Source organism: Chiloscyllium plagiosum, chromosome 15 (assembly GCF_004010195.1).
Source record: "Chiloscyllium plagiosum isolate BGI_BamShark_2017 chromosome 15, ASM401019v2, whole genome shotgun sequence".
NCBI classification, from domain to species: Eukaryota; Metazoa; Chordata; class Chondrichthyes; order Orectolobiformes; family Hemiscylliidae; genus Chiloscyllium; species Chiloscyllium plagiosum.
Genome location: NC_057724.1, coordinates 65,091,903 through 65,106,585, shown reverse-complemented (window position 1 = coordinate 65,106,585; position 14,683 = coordinate 65,091,903). Strand labels below are relative to the sequence as shown.

General features: G+C 43.0%; 1 protein-coding gene across 1 annotated transcript in view; it reads left to right on the top strand.

Annotated features, from left to right (window-relative positions):
• The first annotated feature begins 1,309 nt into the window (after positions 1-1,309).
• steep1 (STING1 ER exit protein 1) overlaps positions 1,310-14,683 on the top strand; it is a 55,160-nt gene continuing 41,786 nt past the window's right edge. Inside the window, exon 1 of the mRNA XM_043705059.1 lies at positions 1,310-1,520. Coding sequence (XP_043560994.1) covers positions 1,397-1,520 — 124 coding nt within the window. The 5' untranslated portion in view covers positions 1,310-1,396. The remainder of the gene's footprint in view (positions 1,521-14,683) is intronic.

Here is a 14,683-nt window from a genome sequence, read left to right as displayed (position 1 = left end):
TGGTTATTATTCAGAAGCCTGTCAGGTATCAGTAAAATATAACTCTCCAACGGACGGAAGAAGCCAGTGTTGAGCTGCCTTCTCAAACTGCTGGACTCATTTGGTGTAGGTAACCCCACAATACTGTTCAGGAGAGAATTCCAGGCTTTTGACCCAGTGAGTCTGAAGGAGAAGTGACATGTTTCCAAATCAGGATGGTGAGTGGCTTGGAGGGGGTGGTTCACAGGATGTTGTTCCATGCATCTGCTGCCCTTCTATTTTTATAATTCATTCATGGGATGTGTGAGTCACTGGCTGGGCTAGCAATTTTTGTTGACCCTTGTCCTTCTAGATGGTAGTAATCATGAGTTAAACAGTGTAAAAGGGAAACAATTTTATCTAGTATGGAAAAAATGCTGATCAGTTAGGCCAGTCATGACATTGTCCCTTTTTCAAACCTCTTTTTGAGTATTATTTCTGATAAGTGCAAGACAAAAAGCTTCAACCTTTTGTCTTTCTTTTCCAACTTTCATAACACCTTCAAAGTAACTGCCTGGGGCACACCACCTGGCATTCTGGTAGTAGTGGGATTCAAACCCATGACTGAATAGGGACAAGTAATTAAGTCTAGCATCTTAGACCATTTGGCCACACTAACACACAATTTGACCTGGAAAAAAGGTACCAAAGATGTTAGCAGGATTGGAGGGTTTGATCTCCAGGGAAAGGCTGGGGCATTTTATCCCTGGAGTGTCAGAGGGATGTTTATAAAATAGTGAGGGGCATGAATAGGATGAATAGTCAAGACCTTTTCCCCAGATAGGTGAGTCCAAAATTAGAGGGCATAGGTATAAGGTGAGAGGGAAAAGATTTAAAAGGGACTGAAAGGGCAAATTTTCATTCAAAGGGTGGTGTGTGTCTGGAATAACTGCCAGAGGAAGTGGTGAAGGCTGGTAAAATTATGATATTTAAACGGCATCTGGATGGGTCTATGAATAGGAAGGGTTTAGAGCGATATGGGTCAAATGGGACTAAATTCATTTAGTATATCTGGTCGGCATGGGCGAGTTGGATCTCGGGGTCTGTTTTCGTGCTTTGCATCTCTATGACCTTTCAACAACGTTTACATTTTGTGAGTTTTTTTTTGAAATTGTCCGTGACCCTTCTTTTCTCTTCGAATGATCTCTGTTATCACATTGTGAGAAATCATGATTGAAGCAGGAGGGAGAGAATGTGACCAGACCGGCGGGCACTTCCACTCAGCTGCACAAACCATAGGACGATGTCTTGAGGACTGGCTGCGATCCCACAATGCATTGGGTCTCTAACATGGCGGCACGTGAATAGGCCCTATCTCCAGAACGGGGTGGGGGAGGGGACTGTTCCTTCCTCCCTCCCTCCCTCCTTCTGAACCAAGATGCCGAAAGTGGTGTCTCGCAGTGTGGTGTGTTCCGACACCCGGGACCGCGAGGAATACGACGATGGCGAGAAACCCCTACATGTTTACTACTGTCTGTGCGGACAGATGGTGCTGGTCCTTGGTAAGCAAACTCGAACAGGCCCTGAAGCCTCGGGCTCAAGTACTGAGTTCTTCCGGCTGAGCATGTCCCCCGCTCGGGGGTGTGAGATAGGGGTTTTATTGAAACATTTAATGCAAGTGTAATGTTCATTTTTCTCGTTTTAGTGTATTTTTAAAAATACTACAGTTGTAATTTACAATATTTTATGTTTGAGAGTTCATTATTGTTATAAGTGAACCAAAATTATTATCGAAGTGAGAAACAACGCACAGCCCTGAAGTACAATGGGATGATGTTTGTAGATTGAAGATGGTGTACAGCAAACTTGGTGAGTGACAGTGGCAGGTCTGACAAGACGTGATGTGGCAGCGTGAGAGTCTGAAATTAAGCTAGTAAAATCTGGAAACAGAATAGGCTCATCATGACCTGAGGGTGGAAATCAATCTGACATTTTAGAGAGAAGGCTTGTCAGAAGTGACACAAGAAAATAGGGACTGAAAACAGCAAATACTGGAGATCATTGTGGGTCAGACAGCATCCATAGAAAGAAAGCAAGCTAACGGTTAGAGTCCAGATGACTCTTCATCAGAATATTTGCTTTTTTCAGAACAGGTTCCAGCATCTGCAGTAATTTGCTCCTACAAGAAAATGGGGAAACTTCTTTAGGTATGTCAGGCTTTCTCGTTTAGTGGCAGAACACTTGTCTCTTTAGTCTGAAGGTTGGGACTGGAAGATAGAAAAATAGGTCAGAGCAGATTCTAATCAAAGATGTTATTACACACCCCTGGAGCATGTGGAACTTGAACCCAGACTTTCTGGTCCAGAAGCCCACCAGAATCTACTCTCTCTAATGAAACATGAGGTGCACCTGTGTGCTACAATTAGTTTAGTCCACTCTTAGCTATTGTTCAAAGGAACTAATAAAGGCTGATTTAGTTTCTCCAACCTTTTAAAAAAAACTGGCTTATTAATACATGCTCTACATTAAATCCAGAGCCATTGCTAACTCCACTCATGCTTATTTTAATGTCCAATCTAGTTTTATAAGAATGAACAAGGAGATAACTTTTCCACGACAGGAAAGTTAGTAACCAGAGAAAACAAGTTGAAACATAATTGGAGAAGAACCAGAGGGGAGAAGAGAGGTGTTTAATGCAGTGAATTATTATGATCTGCCTGAGGGGATGGTAGAAGCAGATTTGATGGCAAGTTTCAAAAATAAATGAATAACAAGTTTGTGGGGAGGCAGAGAGTGAGTGAGTATGACTAATTGGTAGACAGAATGGCTTTTGGACTGACAGCATCATGCTGTTAGTGGAAAATAGCAGTCTTGTCCTGACTGCATAGTAGTAGAATGAAACAACTTGTTTAATCTAGACTCTTAGATGTTGACAATAAAGAAGGAGGCTATTCACTCCAAAGTGTTCATGCTGGTCAACAAAGATCTGACTCCTCCAATCCTATTTTCCAGCCCTTGGTCCATTGCCTTGCTGGCTATGGCAGCCAAGTTAATATCTAAAAACTGCTTAAATGTTACAAGGGTTTCTGATTCGACCACCTTTCAGACTGTTCTCATCCGTAGTAGGAAAAAAAGTTCTCCTTGACTTCCCTCCTAGCCTTCTACCACTTATCATAAGTCCATGACCCAGTCATTGAAAGTGAAATAAAATGCCTTCCTAACTATCTTGTTTATGTCCTACATAATCCCATACATCTCTATCAAGTCCCGTCTCAAAATCTGCCATAAGGAAAACAACCCTATCCAATCATTTCTCAGACAATCCAATAATTTCTCAGACCATCTAATCCAGACAACATTCTTGACCATCTCCTCTGCACCTTCTCCAGTGCAGTCAAATCCTCCTTATAATGTGCTGATCTTGCTTTAACTTTACCCTCAGTCCGACTTAAGTACAAACTGGAAAAATCTTATTCTTATTGATTTGGGGCAAACAACCAGACCTCCTTAACTCTCCAAAGCAAATCATTTATTTTTAAAGTTCTAAACCATTAGTTACCTTTTTTTAAGCTATACTTATCATTTTGACTTAATATCCAATTAAGGAAGCAAATGAGAAATACCAATGAATGACCTACTTGCTGTCCTGTAACATCACCATTTGATTTTGTTGAAGCAGTTGCACCACCATTCCGACTGTTTCTGGGATCTGTCAACTCTCACTCTTTTCAATGTTGCTGCCGCTATTCCCAAATCCTACTAAGGTCTGCCAGCAGCCTTTCTGCTTCTGGGACTTCTCAGCACTCACTGCTTCTTTTAATCTCATTGCTGCATTCAAGTATCAAACAGGTCTGCCCCCAGGCTCTCCACTTCTGGACCCTTGTCTCTATTGCTGCTCCCTTAACCTCACTGTCACTCCTCTCGAGACCCACACAGGTCCTCTTCCTATCTGTCTGCCTGTCTGTGAGAGCCTTACTAAACAGACATCATTCTCAGTAATAGAGCAAGAACCAATTCCAGTCAGCTTCAATGAATTCAGCTCTGTCTTTGAATGCCCTTTTTTCTTTTTCAAAAATATACTTCAGACATAAAAATATCTTTTCATACGTAGTCACTGAAGCAGTTTGATTCCGTACAGTTGCATCAGAAGAAACAAACAAACATTGTTTGCTGAATAGTCAAACTTCAAACCAAAGGCATTTCGGAATTGTACAAGACTATATTTACATATATTTGAGGCATTCAGAGGGTCCGAGAACTGAACTGCCCCCCCCCCCCCCCAACCATTTAACTTTGGCATAAAAACCTCAGACAGTGGTCTTTCCCCACTGCACCTTAGCAGCAGCTGCCCCTAGCTTTTATCTTCTCCTGCTGAACACTCTCTGCTCATTCCTGAAGAAGGGCCTGTGCCCGAAACGTTGAATCTCCTGTTCCCTGGATGCTGCCTGACCTGCTGTGCTGTTCCAGCAATAAAGTTTCAACTTAGTGTGTCCTTCAGCAAATTGGCATATTCCAAGGTCCATGTCTATCTGCAACATTCAGTTGAGATCAATTCCTTGCTCTAGAAGACCAACAAGTTTCAGGCAGATCAAAGAGTATCTTTTACCAAGTTGATGGTTCTCCAGGCATAGTCCATGTTTGTCTTGGTGTGATGATGCTGCTCCTTTAACTAGTTATGCTGTCCTTGACATTTTTTTTGAGAGGTCGTAAAAGCAGTGATTCCACAAGGTCGAGGTTTGAAGGGTTTCAGAGTCAATTTGATTATAGCTAACAGATACTGCCTCAGGCAACAGGCTGTACAAGTTTAAAATAAAACACTTGTACAATGAAAGGAGAGTGGTGAGTTCTCCTAGCTCAGCTTTTCTCTGGTTTGGTTTGGTTTTAGCAAACAGTTGTTGTGAAGCTGCTGGACCCAAAATAGCAGGACCATGCTGATCCTCCCTGTCTCTTACATCTCTTCTGTAAGAACCTGTATTGGGTTTTTTTTTTGTAAAGAGGTTTGTAAAGGGAGAGGAATGCAGTGGTGTTTGTCGAGGTTCGTCCCGAGCAGCGCCATGACGCGGGACTCCGTGCTCTACGGTGTGTTCCCTGGAATGCACACCGAGATGAACATCAACTGTGCTTGGAGGATTATCAACTCGGTCAAAGATACTCTGGTCTGTCCGAAACCTGTTGATCTTCCAGCTGAAGGAGCTGGCCCTGACTGTTGCAGACTGGCACATTCCAAGGTCCAGGACTACGTGTTGAGGGATGTGCTGAAGCTTGGGGCAGCTGTCACCAAGGCAAAGTGGGGAAAGACCACCGTGTAACGTCTGCTGGCCAAAGAAGAACAGGGGGCCCACTCAGTAAGTGGGCTCCGCTGAAGACTCCGCTAAATATATGGATGTTAAACATACAGATCTGTATATACGAATGATTAATTCCGATCTCTCTCTGTAAAGAAATGCAAGGTGCGCCTATGATTGGCACCATCAATTGTACAGAAACTCAAAATATTTTATGAATAAAGTATATTTTTGAAATAAGAAATATGGCTGATCCAGCCTCTCCCAAGTAATGTCATCTAGGACCTCCGTGTTAGAGAACAGAAACATTTGGGAGGCTGTGCTGTCTGTGGGCTTCGTGTCATACAGTTTGACGTAATCGGATTTGCTGATTCTCGGGATGTTAGACTGAAATGGTATTATTGAGCCATCTTCTTCCTTGAGGCTGCTGAGCACAGAGCTCTTCCTGTGCACCTTCTGGGAGAAAAACAAGCGCACATCTCTTCCTGCTCCTTGGTGCAACCCCTGGATTGGATTTTTATCTTGGAGGCTTCCGAGGCAAAGAGCAAGGCTTGCTGTCCCTTCACCATGAGATCTTTCATGACTTCAACTCCATCATCTGCAGGAGGAGTAGGTTCTGAATTCTTTTCTGGACTTTAGACAGTTTTCCCCATTGCGCTCTCACCTTCTGAGCAGCTTTGAGAATAAAGAAGCCCTTGATGTTCTCCTTGACTGTTTCCCACCAGTCTGCTGGAGACTCAAAGACGGGTTTCACAGTTCTCCAACCTGTGTAATCCCTTTTGAGCTTATCAACTGCAATTAAGCTTCAAATTAACATGGAAAGGTGAAGTATCTCAAAAGTTTGAACAGATGCAGTGGAGCTATGCGGACAATCCATGAGGATCCTGACAGAGGCAGTCAGTATCACCAAGAGGAGTGGGTCAGCAGTTTCATGTTCAACTTCCACATTTCCTTGCCAGCCTGCTGATTATCCTGGTGATAATCGGCCAGCAGGAAGCAGTGGTCAGAGAATAATACCAGCTTGACATCATTGGATCTGACTGAGAATGTGTGGGACATAAACAGGAAATTTATCCTTGTGTGGATAGACCCATCTGGCCATGACCTGGTGTATCTACAGTGCGCTCTGTCTGCAGGGGTGCTGAAGATGTTGTGCAGCTTGGCGATTTAACGTGGCGTCCAGTTTGCTGTCAGCCCGCCCGATTGTGCATATGTGTTGATGATGAAGTCTCCAGCTCTACTTTTGACTGCCTGTCACAGGTCCTTCTCTTGCCTGCTGCTCTTGATAATGCTGACTGCTTGTCTCAGGGTCCACGACTTGCCCACTCCTCTTGGTGATACTGACTGCCTCTGTCAGGATCCTCATGGATTGTCCACATAGCTCCACTACATCTGTTCAAACTTTTGAGATACTTCACCTTTCCATGTTAATTTGAAGTTTAATTGCAGTTGATATTGGAGCGTTTGACAAGGCCCCCATGGTAGACAGGTCAAGAAGATTAACTCACATGGAATCCATGGTGAGTTGGTAGGTTGGATACAAAATCGGCGTGGTCGTAGAAGAGTTGTGGTGAGCAGTGTTCTTCTGAGTTCTGAGCCGGACCCAAAGCATTAACTCTGATTTCTTTTCACAGATGCTGCCAGACCAATTGAGCTTTTCCAGCAGCTTCTGTTTTTGTTTCTATCGAATAATGAAGGGCGATCTCATTGAAACTTATGGTACAGGTAGAAGATTCTTTATCTGAAATGCTCGGGACCAGCTGTTTTTTGGAATTTGGAACTTTTTGGTTTTCAGAATAAGTGACAGATTAATGGTGAAATTTTAAAAAATCTTATCAGAGAAGCAGACTTCTAAGTAAGAACATGCTTGGCCATGCCCCCCTGTTCCCCCCCCCCCCCCACCCCCCACAAAACACCACCACGTCACATTGAGGCATTCACCGAGAAACCCGAGGCCAATCGGTGCTTGGCCACGCCCCCCACGTTGCATCTGAATGACACGCGTTCAGTGAGTGTCGACTTGGGTTAACTGTTTGCTCACCAAACAACCTTGTTAATGAGAAAAAATCTTCACAAAACTTCTTTGGATTTCACAGCTTTTCGGTTTTTGGATGTTTGGATAAAGGATCTTCTACCTGTATATGGAAAGGCTTGAATTGAGTAGACATGTAGACGTGGGAGAAGCTGGCGCTCAAGGGCACAACCTCCGAGTGGAGGGATGACCCTTTACAACTGAGATGAGAAGGAATTTCTTCTGTTAGAGGATGGTGAATCTGTGGAATTCATTGTTGCAGAGGACTGTGGAGACCAAGTCATTGAGTGTATTTAATACAGCGGTAGATAGGTTCTTGATAGGGAAGAGCATCAAAAGTTGTGGGGAGAAAGTAGGGGAATGGGGTTGAGAAACATACCAGCCATGATCGAATAGTGGAGCAGACCCAATGGTCATAGAATCGTAGAAATATACAGCATGGAAACAGACCCTTCGGTCCAACCCGTCCATGCCGACCAGATATCCCAACCCTCTATGTGAAAAAGTTGCCCTCTAGGTCTCCTTTATATCTTTCCCCTCTCACCCCAAATCTATGCTCTCTAATTCTGCACTCCCCGACCCCAGGGAAAAGACTTTGCCTATTTACCCTATCCATGCCCCTCATAATTTTGTAAACCTTAATAAGGTCACCCCTCAGCCTCCGACACTCCAGGGAAAACAGACCCAGCCTGTTCGGCCTCTCCCTATAGCTCAGATCCTCCAACCCGACAACATCCTTGTAAATCTTTTCTGAACCCTTTCAAGTTTCACCAAATCTTACCGATAGGAAGGAGACCAGAATTGCACGCAATATTCCAACAGTGGCCTAACCAATGTCCTGTAGAGCCGCAACATGACCTTCCAACTCCTGTATTCAATACTCTGACCAATAAAGGAAAGTATACCAAATGCCTTCTTCACTATCCTATCTACCTGCCTTACCATTAAGTGTATAAGTCCTGCTAAGATTTGCTTTCCCAAAATGCAGCATTTCGCATTTAGCTGAATTAAACTCCATCTGCCACTTCTCAGCCCATTGGCCCATCTGGTTCAGATCCTGTTGTAATCTGAGGTAACCCTCTTTTCTGTCCACTACACCTCCAATTTCAAATGGTCCAATTCTGCCCCTATGCCTTATGGTCTTAGAAGAAGGCATTTGGCATGCTTGACTTCATTGGTGAGGACATTGCATATAAAGGTTGGCAAGTCATGTTGCAGCTGTAAAAAGCTTTAGTTAGGTTACATTTGGAGTATTGTGTGTAGTTCTGATTGTCACACAATAAAGAATGTGGAGGCTTTGAAGAGGATCTTGCCTGGATTGAAGTATATTAGGTATAAGGAGAAGTTGGACAAGCCTGGATTGTTTTCGTCAGAGTATCGAAGGCTGAGGGAAGACCTGATAGATGTATATATAATTGAGAGGCATAGGGTGAATAGTCAGAGTCTTTTTCCCAGAGTGGAAATGTCAGATACTAAGGACTTAGGTTAAGGTGAGAGGCACAGTGGTTAAAGGAGATGTGCAAGGCAGGTTTTTTAGACAGTAGTAGTGCCTACAACATGCTGCCCGGGGAGGTGGTAGAAGCAGACTTGATTGCAATGTTTCAGAAGCATTTAGACAGATACTTGAACAGGCAGGGAATGTGAATGAATCAAAAAATTCCAGAAGATTAGTCAAGCATGATTTCCCCTTCATAAATCCATGCTGACTCTGACCTATCCTGTTACTGCAATCCAGATGTGTCGTAATTTCATCCTTTATAATTAACTCCAGCATCTTCCCCACCACTGAGGTCAGACTAACTGGTCTATAATTCCCTGCTTTCTCTCTCCCTCCTTTCTTGAAAAGTGGGACAACATTAGCCACCCGTCAATCCACAGGAACTGATCCTGAATCTATAGAACATTGGAAAATGATCACCAATGCATCCACAATTTCTAGAGCCATCTCCTTCAGTACCCTGGGATGTAGACCATCAGGTCCTGGGGACTTATCAGCCTTCAGACCTAACAGTCTCTCCAACACCATTTACTGGCAAATATAAATTCCCTTCAGTTCAGGCACTAATGACAAATTTAAGATAATCAGTGGAGCTCAGCATGTGGCTTATTTAGGTTTGCTAAAAGCAAGGCACTTTCACAATCGGGGGAAAAAAAAGAAACTGTGGATGCTGGAAATCTGAAACAAAAGCCGAAGTTGTTGGAGAAACTTGGCAGGTCTAGAATCATATGTGGTGAAAAGGCAGAGTCAGCATTTTGGATCCAGTGACCCTTCTTCAATTCCAGTTCTGAAGAAGGGTCACTGAACTTGAAGCATTGACTCTGCTGTCTCTCCAAAGATACATTCATAATCTGGTACCAATTCTCTGCAAACAAAAGTAATATGTTCAAGCCTTGTGGTTTCTTTTGAATTACTCAGAAGCATGGGGAGACTGAAGTTCCCTAATGCTTTCTGTCTCATTAAATCATTGCCAACTATCAACCCTCCTTTTCTCCTGTCATATGAATTGTTGTGAAAGTTTGAAATGTAGCATTCTTGTATTCTTCTTGGTCACTACAAGATAGGCTTTGGTAGCGTATCAGTCTTTTCAGTATTCAACAAGTTCTGTACTACCAAGTGATGGAGAAAGTTTATTTTTTTTTACCCAATACTTTCAAAATACAAGGCCTTAATGTTTGATAACATGAACACAAAGTTAATTCTTTGAGTGCAGAAATGTTAGTTGCTGACTGTAGATACAAAATAAATCGAACAAACACCATGCTCAACAGCAAACTATTTTAATATTCTGTCTGTAGCTCATTAGTTATCTCTTCAGTCCAGCAGGTTTTGATTTGCTTTTGTGAAATTTCCACAAGTAGAGCTTATAGTATTTTTTTCTAAAGCAGCTATAGCTTCAGTAGAGATTTAATTTCATAAATAACTGTGAAGGGATCTTTATTTTCCAGCTGCTTTATGATTTGCTATTGCGTTTCAATTAATTTCCATGCAATGTGATCTGGTGGAACCTTGCAGCATGCCCCAGCAAGGGGCTCTGGTAGCCTGAGATCCCTTTCCTTATGTAGTGAGGGCATCATTGATCACCCCGATGCCATTTCAATTTCAATGCAGTAAAGGTTCAGTTTAATGCAGATGGACACCTTTTCCTTCTAACAATTCTGCAACTTGTTGCCAGATTCACTGGGTGCCTTGACAGAGCTGAGGATCTGGCCAAAAATGTTCTGCTCCCACACTGGAAGTCTGTTGAGAGAGCAGGGATCACGAGTGATTAGAAACAGTACTTGAACCTCAAGTACAGCTAAGTGCTATTTTTGCTGTGTTTATTTTAATTTGTTCATGGGATGTAGGCATTGTTGGCTAGACCAGCATTTATTGACAATCTCTAATTGCCCAGACTCAGTTCAGAGTTAATCACATTGCTGTGGGTCTGGAGCCAGATTTAAGCTTGATGGGTAAGAGCAGCAGTTTCCTTCCCTAAAGAACATTATTGAACCAGATGGATTTTTCCTGACAATTGATAGTGGTTTCATGGTCATCATTAGACTTTCAGTTCAACATCTTTTGTCATGGTGTGATTCGAACCCAGGCCGCCAGAATGTTACCTGTATCTCTGGGTTAATAGTCTAGCGATTATCACTGAGCCATTACCCTCCCCACTGTCATGCTTTTCTGTATGATTCCTGTGCTTGCAACTGCAGTGGAGCAGGTGGCTGATCTCGTTGCCTTCTTGGCTGGGATGATATTCTCAGCCATCCACCACCCTCCTCCGTTTTGGAGGGCCCCCACATGTTGAGGGTCTGCTTAATAGGTGCAGCACCCTCGTTGGTACCATGGCTACTGGAGATGTTGAAGCCCCTGGGGTTAGGTCCCACATTTACCCTGAAGGCACTGGAGAGGATGCAGTGAAGATCTACAAAGTTGAAGTCAAAAATTTGTGCAAATACATATCAGAAATGGATTGATAGGCTCAGTCGCTGCTCTCTGCAGCAAAAAGAAGGCTGAGGGGTGCCTGAAATTGTGAAAGTTTTGATTGAGTGGATCCATTTTGCTTTGTGGGAATGGCATAATTGGGGGATAGCAAACATAAGATAATCAATGAGAAAGCCAGTAGAGAATACAGAAAGAAGTAATTTGTCCAGAAAGTGGTGAGAAGGTGAAACTAATTGCCACAGGAAGTGGCTGAGGCAACTAGTTTCGATACATTTAAGCAGAAACGAGGAATCAAATGTCAGAGAAGAAAATATGTGGTTACATTAGTAGGTTGATGGTTGACAGTGTGGGGTATGAAGGAGCCTATGCAAAACTTGGGTTCTTAGCAATTGGGGCTAACTCTACGCCTGTTGAAGTCATACCTAGTCCCAGGATAGCTCAACAAAAAGTTCTTCTGGACAGTGTCCTAGAACCAGCCATCTTCAGCTGCTTCATCGATGACCTTTCCTCCAAAAAGGTCAGAAGTGGGAGTATTCACTAAGGATTGTATAATGTTCAGCACCATTTGCAACTTCTCAGGTACTGAAACAGCCCATGCTTAAATGGAGCAATACCTGAACAATATCCATGTCTTGATTCTGGATTACTGGTGCTGGAAGAGCACAGCAGTTCAGGCAGCATCCAAGGAGCTTCGAAATCGACGTTTCGGGCAAAAGCCCTTCACCACTAATCCAGAATCTGGTTTCCAGCATCTGCAGTCATTGTTTTTACCTCGTTGATAATATCCACGTCTTGCATGGGAAGTGAAATTTGTGCAGTAGTGCCAACCAATTATCTTTGCCAACATGAGAAAATGTAAGCATTTCTCCTTGACATTCCTGAAGTTAAGGGTCTGACTTGCCAATTTCCCTTCCCTATGTTATTCTAACATGCCAGAGGCTGTTCACCTTGGAGAGCTGCTGTGAATATGCGTAGGGCACGGCATGAGATTTACACCATCTCCCCTGGATTTTCAAGGGCCATTAAGAGCTCATCGGACACTGCTAGAAAAACAACACTTTGATGCAAAGGGTGTGTATGTATGGAACGAGCTGCTAGAGAAAGTAGTGGAGACAATGACAACATTTAAAACGCATTTGGATGGGTATATGAATAGGAAGGGTTTTGAAGGATATAGACCAAATGCTGGCAAATGGGGCTAGATTAATTTAGGATATCTGGTTGGCATGGACGAGTTGGACCAAAAGGTCTGTTTCCATGCTGTACTGCTCTATGACATTCAATCACTGAATTGCCCATTGTCAGAAACCTCAGGTGGTTATCATTGACCAGACGCTAAGCTGAGCTAGCCATGTAAATCCTGCAGCACATAACGTGCCTCTTATCTCCCTAAAGCTCATCCATCATCAAGGTACAAGTTAGATTATTCCCCAGTTGCCTGGATGAGTGCAGCTCCAACAAAATGCCATTCGAGTTCCATGTAAGCATATCTTTTGTGATTTTTTTGGAGCTAATGTACTCCTAAAGTTAGTGATAAATGTCTCGAGCGCAGAAATTTTCTCAGGATGTTGTAAAACCTATTGGGTGGGACTGCAGCTTTGGAATTTTGGCTAAGTTTGTGTGCAAGAAGTTTGGCTAAGCCTCTGATTTATTACATTTGTTATTCACCAGTATAAACAAACTATTGGCTAGGAATTGATTTTGAACTACCCCTTCAAACTTTGGTAGGTGTTGTTGAATCATAATCTTAAAGTAGAGTGTATGTCACAGTTACACGTAATGGAAACAGACTCCCCAGCTCTGAGTGATATAATTAATTGATATTGATGGCCATCACTTCAAGCAGTATTCTCCTGAAAGGGTACTCTCAGCAGTGTTGTAACTGTCACCTTCATCTAAACTGATGGGTGTCTGCCAGTTTGCTCTGTGTCATTTTCCTAGTTTTAAAAGAGCACTCTGGACAAGAGAGAAAGGTACTGGAATACCTGAGGTCTTAGCGATCTTTTCTCATTTTCTCCATGGATATCAGGAGAGCTCATCTTCTGATAGTGGTATCCTGATTTCTGTGAGTCTAGGGTGTTTGACAGAAGGAGCTAACTACGAATTCCAACCCTTGGCAATCCAGGCTTAATAGCAACTATGCCAGGTGCTACAAGTGAAGGAGAAGTGATCTGCCAGTAACTCCTAGACATAGAGTGCAATGGATACCAATGCTACTGGTAAATAGTGAGGAGGATAACTGTAAACTGCAGGAGGAAATCAAGGGACTGGTCAGCTGGGCAGAGCAATGGGAAATGTTCAACCTAAAAAGGTGTGAGGTAATGCACTTGGGGAGGCCTAACGAGGTAAGGGATTATACAATAAATGGTAAGAACCTGGAAAATTCTGAAGATCAGAGGGACCTCATTGTGAATATCCACAGATTCCTGAATGTAGCAGGGCAAGCAAATAAGGTGATTAAGAAAGCATGTGGAATACTTGCCTTTATTCACTGAGGCATTGAATATAAGAGCTAAGAGGCTATGCTGGAACTGTATAAATTGTTAAGCCATAAATGGAGTTCAGCACGTGTTTCTAGAAACACATTATAAATGTAATTGCACTAGAGAGGATGCAAAAACGATTTACCAGCATGCTGCCTGGACTGGATGGTCTGAACTACAAAGAACGATTAACCAGGTTGGGATTGTTTTCCTTTGAGCGGCGAAGGTTGAGAGGGAACCTCCTAGAGATATACAAGATTATGGCTCTATGATGAGAAGCTTGGGGGTGGTAGATAGAAGGCACTTTTTCTATTAGTGACAGACATTGCTTTAATGTAAGGCAGAAGACTAATGGAAGAGTTGAGAAGATGTTTTTTTCATTCAGATGGTGAAGTTACTATTTGAAAGGATGATTGAGTCAGAACCTCTTGTAACATTTTAAGCAAGGTCAGAAGTCACACGACACCAGGTTTTAGTCCACCAAGTTTATTTCAAATCACAAGCTTTCGGAGAGTTGCTCCTTCATCAGGTTAGATGAAGAGAAGCACCCTGGCACAGAATTTATAATTGGAGAGAGCAAAAGGTCATACAAATGATGTGAATGGAATGTCAACAGGCTGAATAATAAATGTCTATAGGTGATCAAGAGTTGTTGTGGTTCTGTTCGCCGAGCTGGAAATTTTTGTTGCAAACGTTTCGTCCCCTGTCTAGGTGACATCCTCAGTGCTTGGGAGCCTCCTGTGAAGCGCTTCTGTGGTGTTTCCTCCGGCATTTATAGTGGCCTGTCCCTGCCGCTTCCGGTTGTCAGTTTCAGCTGTCCGCTGTAGTGGCCGGTATATTGGGTCCAGGTCGATGTGTTTGTTGATGGAGTTTGTGGATGAGTGCCATGCTTCTAGGAATTCCCTGGCGTTCTTTGTTTGGCTTGCCCAGGGAATTCCTAGAAGCATGGCACTCATCACAAACTCCATCAACAAACACATCGACCTGGACCCAACAT